Source organism: Elgaria multicarinata, chromosome 8 (genome assembly GCF_023053635.1).
Source record: "Elgaria multicarinata webbii isolate HBS135686 ecotype San Diego chromosome 8, rElgMul1.1.pri, whole genome shotgun sequence".
Lineage (NCBI taxonomy): Eukaryota > Metazoa > Chordata > Lepidosauria > Squamata > Anguidae > Elgaria > Elgaria multicarinata.
Window position 1 is genome coordinate 67,247,533 of NC_086178.1, and position 6,779 is coordinate 67,254,311.

Genomic DNA, 6,779 nt, shown 5'->3' on the forward strand with positions numbered 1-6,779 from the left:
TTGCCCCTGGATACTCCTTGCTGAAATGAATGAAAGGCCACTTCTACACCTAAGGATTATCCCAGGAAAATGGAGGGATTGTCCCTGCCTGCTCCTGAGATTCCCTGTGTGTCATTTGGATGCACAGGGATGATCTCGGGATGATCTCAGGATAAATGGTTGTTGTAGACATGCCCAAAGTTGAGAATCCAACACAGTATCAGTGGATAAAGAGGTAGGAGAAGAGAAACAGATGGTGGAGGGCACTTGTTTTCAACATATCAGTTCCACTTCAGTTTACAGCAGGTTCAATAAATGTCTTCTCTCTGAATAATGAGCATAAGCTAAGTTAATGTCTCTAAATAAAGGTTAGCAAGAGTAGGAACTGTGGCATAATATTAAGATAGTGCTCATGTCGTTATAAATGGTTCAGAGTTGATTAACCAGGATATTTTCATACGTACCCGCAGAGTGCTTTAGTGCACTGAAACTATCATAATAAATGACCGGACCCAGTAAAAATAATGACCAGTGTGTAATTATAGATAGAACTGATGAGATAAGGATGAAGATGTACTTGTCGAGCTCTATGGTGATCTATGTTAACCACAGATTAGCCATTCTAATTCCCATCATTTTCTCAGTAGGGTTTAAAAACTGTTTGGAATCATTTGCATTAACTTTCACAGGCACCAGAATCTCTTATAGTACTATACTGAGTCATGCGCTAATGCAGTTGCATTTAAGTCCACTGTTACTGGGCTGTTCAGTAGCTTCTAGAAAAGTCAACAAAAGAAATTACAGCAATGCTGAAGGGTGACGCTTGTGGTTTGAAAAGGCATCACGGGGAACATGTTTTCTATTTTCAGCTTGCCTGCATGGCAAATCTTGCTAACATTTTTTATGACATTATGGTCAACTTCTTTAATTTTTGTTAAGCCTACAAAAATCTACACTGATGTCCCTCTTAGTATAGTGTAATTTGCATTGTGAATGTTAGGAAAAAGGAAAGGAACCTCTCGTGCAAGCACTTGAGTCATTACTGACTCCTAAAGGGATGCCTGCTTTCGCTGACCTTTTTTTGGCAGACTTTGTAGCGGGGTGGTTTGCCATTGCCTTCCCCAGTCGCAGTTACCTTTCCCCTAGCTAGCTGGGTACTCATTTTACCGACCTCGGAAGGATGGAAGGCTGAGTCGACCTGAGCCGGCTGCCTGAGAACCAGCTTCCGCTGGGATCGAACTCAGGCCGTGGGGAGAGTTTCAGCTGCAGTAACTGCCGCTTACCACTCTGCGCCACACGAGGCTCTTTGTGTTAAGGTTACACATAATAATGTGAAAATGCCTGGAATTTAGTTAAATAAAGTTATCTATCCAGAATGATATCTTACATAATATATATATTTAAAATGGAGAGAAAAATGTATTCCAATTATCTTACTAACCAATCCTAACAGGTCATCTTTCACACCCTTCAGTTTAACAAAGGAGAAAGTGTGAACTTGATAAATTTTAATTAAAATGAACAATAGAGGAGAGGGGGAAGCTTACATTTCTCAGCCAGCAAATAGGACTGAAGTATAAAATGTTGGTTCCTTATTCTGGAAGATAATATGGCCTTGCATCAGTTAGTATGTAGCTATATACAACAACAAGAGGGAAAACATTTAAACATCTCAGCCTGGGTATTTCTATTTAAATCTGATTACAGTGAAATAAAACTGTAGCTATTAAAGGTTTAAAAGAACTACAAATACAAGCAGTAAAAGAAGACAGTTAGTAAATGAGGTAGTAAAACATTTCAGTGGGGCAAACAGTTTATAGCATGCTGCCTTCTGTAGCAGGCTGCTCTGTTCTCCACAGACTCACGTGCTGTTCCCTGAATTGCACTTAAGCCTGCAATTAACCTTTCACGCCTAATGAAGCTGTTTTGCTAGAAAATTAAAATGTATAGTACTCACTGCATTTGCAAAACTTTGGGAGGGGAAGCAAAGGATAATCTCAGAATAAACCCACTTTCAGATTCTATTGTTCAAATGTAAAATTCAAATGTTGCACTTATGCTTAAATTGCACCCAGTTTGCAAGGCAATCTGCTTTGATGTGGTACATTTTATTTCTGTACTTATTAATTGCTCTGCATAATTGTTAAAAAAAAACCCACACACTAGTAATTTTATGGTTACACATTACTGCTTGAGGATCAACTATTACCCTTAAATTGCCTTTAGGGAAGACTATAGTTCTTCTATGTACAACCAAGTTAATAATTGTTTTTTCTCTGTTCCTGGTGTATATAAAATTGTCTTTAAAAATAATAACAATAACACTTCCACTGACGTATTGAATTGGCCACTCTTTTTAATGATGCCTAAGCTGTCACTAAAAGAAACTATAGCTTATATTCCAGCTAAAAGTTATGCAAATAACAAGCCCCTTTTTTTGGTAAAGCTAGAACAGATCTCATTCCAAGATGGACCTTACATTTCTAGGCCTTCAGATCACAAAGAAGCTTTTGGCCTGTGCAGGTGACTCATTAATTCTGCTTCTCTGATTTGGTGTTGAATCATGCTGATTCTACACTACTTCTGCTGCAGAGCAGGAGAAATAGGAGCTATCAGCTCAGGAGGGAGGTTTTTTTTTTTTTTTTTAAAAAAAAAGGGGGGGCGATTCGTGAAGAGAAGGTAAATTAAACAAGCCATGAAACTAGGGGTGACAAATGGTGGATATCGCAGGATTTACATTTCCAACCAATAATATTAACTCTAACTGTTTGGAAACAAAACCCTATTAAATAAAGGTAAAGCATATAATAAATATTTAAGTCCCAGCATTTCTATCGACTCTTTGCTTGCATTTTGATGTAAATTTTACTTGCCGGCAGCATCTGTGCATCATTTTGACTTGGTAAATGAAATTCTTTTAGACCGCCAGCCTGAAATAATGAATTGTTCCCCCAGTTAATTGTATTGCTTTGATAACAAGGAAGTATGTTGAGCCCAGAGAACAGAGTAAGTGAATTTCATCGGATGATTTGTGTGACGTTTTGAAAAATGATCTTTTGGAGTGACCTGATTTTAATGGAACTCTAACAGCATGCCACCTTGTCCCAGTATGCAGTATTTCCTTCTGAATACCACTAGTGTTATGCAGAGTATGAGGAACAGCACTCTGCTACACATATTTTAGGAAATGGAAAACTTGAGGGAGGTATTTCTGATTCAACCCTTTCAGAGCTTGAGGATGCTTAATAAAAAGTGTTACCTCCGTGATTTTTTGCGAGCACATTCAGTGCCCAACGTTTTGCCTGTAAACAAGTAAATAAGTTCCACCCTGGTATTAACTTACTACTAAATGCATTTTATGCCAAGTCTATGGAGCTGTTACGGGCCCAAACAACACTAAGGATACTATACCAGAATATCTCAGTACAATGGATGCTCTGACTTTGGAGATGAGGGCAGGTCCTAGTTTGGTGCAAGGGAAATACTTGTGGTCTTGCACTGTAGCCAGATCATCTGATCTTCTGTATTAGCTAAGAGAAAGAGAGGCATCAGTGAGAGAAAAACTGAGGCTATTATCAAGGGTTTTCAGCCTTTTCATACAACCAGAATTGCAGAACCTCAGGCCCAGAGTCCAATTCTGGTCCTCCTGGGGTCCCAGTCTGGTCTTCCGGAGTTCCCCAGAGGGCCATCCCTCTTCTGGTCCCCCCTTTTCCTCGATCACCAATCGTCTGATGGCTTTCCTGACTTTTCTGCCCTTTTCCCCCCCATCATAAAAGGCTGAAATACCTCTAAGGTTATTTACTGGCAACAAGAGCTTTAAGCTAAAATACAATAGTATTTTCACCCTGCCTCTTTTGCCTTTGGCCTAACTCACGTCTGGAATATGGCCCCAGAGAGCTTCTCTGAAATGGATTTCAGCCCTGAAAGAGATTCAACAGCCCTGGCTTAAACTTTTCCAGCTGAGGAATAGTGGTCACTTTTGAAACTGGCAATAAAACGTTATTTGCACATGTTGGCTTCTGCCTTCTACACATCTGGTTTTGCTACACAGAAATAATGTTGATGTAGGGCAAAGTATATATGCTTGCAGACATGTCTGTTCCTTTGTATGTATGCATGTTGGAAGGCCACATCACTGAAATGAAGAGCAGGTTATGGTGGCACATTTAACTTCACAGCCAGGATCTACAAATTTTGCTTAGCAGTTGAACTTTAGTATCCTCATGATTGCTTTTTGTTGACATAGGATGCAGAGTTGTGTTAAAGACAAATTCACATGCACCTGTTGGAGGGCAGCAGACAGAGAGGAGATAACCAAAATCTGCACCTCCCAAGGTTCCCTTAATGATCTCTTCCTTTTCTTTCAATTCCAAGAATACTATCATCGAAATTCTTCAGATGTTGCTCATGAGCTAGATTCTAGAGCCAATGCCTTTAGTGGAGTTAGGAGCACCTCTTCTCATTTGGTAACAGAGTAAAGTGTGTGTTTGAAAAAAAAAGTTTTTAAAAGGCTGGGCATGAAAGGAGAAAGGAAGCTAGGAGAGTCTTCTCTCAGCAGGCTGCTCAATTGTTCTTCCTCTTTTATTTTTCCTTCTAGGACTGGCAATTGCAAGTGCCCTGATAGACATTTCACAACAGAAGCCCTCAGAGTGTAAAGACAAGAGTTTGGGAGTCCGAAATCGAAAGCATCACCTTTCAACACGTCAAGGAACTTGCGTCTGAGATTAAGAGAATGCATTTGTATATTCTGTAATGTTTTCGTTTTTCTTTTTTAAAGAGCTTCCATTGTAAGCTAAATTACAGCCTCAGTTTTTATGGAGGCAAACTCTGGATGGCGGTAAGGATGATGGTAAGACATACCAGGCTCAGATGGATTAACACCTTCTTCCAGCTGTGCTCCCAAACCAGAGCATCCTGATGGACAAATGTGAATATACTGGATGAAGTTTAGGAAAAGATTCCGACATCAGTAAGGATATGAAAAATAATTCTTGTTATCCATATCAGGAAAAGAAAACTGGGGAAAGATTGTACATTGTTTTATAATGTGGAAGGAAATATATCACTGAAAATTAAAGTAATTCTAAAGGACTCATTATATAGCTAGAAGTAATGGGTTATTCAGTTTCTCAGCTTGATCAGCATTAAGATACGTACACTTAAAGAAAGCAGGAACTTGCTTTATTAGGGATATAAATATTATTATCATTGCCCAGTTATGACAGCAGAATTTAAACTAGGTGATAGGCAGATAAGGGGGGAAAGCATACGTCAATGAGCCAAATAGAACAAGAACACATTTATTTCAATGAATAGAAACCTACATTAATGTAAATTGCAGATTCCTGCCTTCGAAAGGACTTACAACAGTCCAAGATAAAGCAGGATGAAGAGTGGACTTTAATACTCTACTTCATAAGAATTCAGAAAGGGGAATACAGCAAAGAGTACATGCCAGGCTTCCATGCCAACCAACTGACTCATTATCAGAGCTGATTGAGTGTGGAAAAGGCTGTCCAGCAGCCAAGATCCATTTTTTTTGGCAAGATCCATCTCCAAAATTGCAAGACTCAGGAGGGCAAAATTGCAAGACTTTTTATTCCTGTGCAGTAATGTGTTTGATTCTGTCTCACTAATGCAACACTGAAGGCCAAAGTGAAATGTAGATTAAAGAATGCTGAAGTCTATTGATTTCAACACACTTGAGCATCTTCAGTTTGGGAGTCAATTTTGTAGCCTTAAAATCATTGCCCTAATCATTGCAGAAGAATGTTGCCCTGGCCACATCTGTTATAACTCCCCTCCTCCTAGTAGTAGAGTCAACATTCTTCATATTTATCCCAGATTTTTTTTAAAGAAATCTAACCCTAAAACATTAAAAGTCTCCAATGACATTACATTAAAAGTCCCCAATGATAAAATAATAGTTTTGTTGTTCAAGACTCTTGGAATGGCTTTTTTGTCATATACCAGCCAAATGGAAACTAGTGTCTAGATATTTGAAAGGAAAATAATAAACTATCAAGCAGGTTCCCTGCTTCATTATCGCTACATAGGCTTAGATCCACTGCAACCCTTCCAATTGGAGAAGGAGACCTTCCATTTGCAGAATGGGTTATTCTGTTCATGAAAGGTGTTGCAATCTAGCAAAGATAACTGCTCATAGAGGGGCAGGGATTTTTTTTGCCAATTTTTCCTTTCCCCATTCAGCTCCCACGCCATATGCTGTTTTGGAAGGTTCCAGCCCTCTGAAACAGCCCTTTGAGTATGAGTGGATTTCTGCATTCAACCCATTGAACTGGTTCGCATAATCAAAGTAAGTGAACCGGACCATTATATTTAGAGGGAAAGTCACTAGCAGAAGATGGCAGCAGATCAACCACATGGATATTTAGATTGAACAGCTTCAAATCCAGACAATGCAAAAGCATTTAAGTGAGGTCAGTGCTACTTAACTGCTTAACTGTTCTACTTAGTCATCTATTTCAGTAGATCTTCAGAGTACAATTTTCTTTGGAGTTGGTCTGCACCCTAAATGGCAGATTACACAATCCAGGTTGCAGATTATACAATCCAGTAGTCTTGTAGAGCTTCCTGGGAAGGGCAAAAAAGCAGTTTTTAGTTTTCAGATGCCAACATCAAGAGTTGTCCACAGAGGTATAAACTGTTACCTATGTGTGGAGGTGTGGCAATTATGAAAGCTATACAAATATAATTGCTGTTTACTATTATACCTACATTTTTATGTTTGATTTATTTCAGGAAGGGGAAGACATTTCACTGTTTACACATTAACTACA

The 6,779-nt window shown here is 39.0% G+C and overlaps 1 protein-coding gene across 1 annotated transcript in view; it reads left to right on the plus strand.

Annotated features, from left to right (window-relative positions):
- ATRNL1 (attractin like 1) overlaps positions 1-5,236 on the plus strand; it is a 682,244-nt gene extending 677,008 nt beyond the window's left edge. The window contains exon 29 of the mRNA XM_063132703.1: positions 4,577-5,236. Coding sequence (XP_062988773.1) covers positions 4,577-4,701 — 125 coding nt within the window. The 3' untranslated portion in view covers positions 4,702-5,236. The remainder of the gene's footprint in view (positions 1-4,576) is intronic.
- Positions 5,237-6,779: the final 1,543 nt, after the last annotated feature.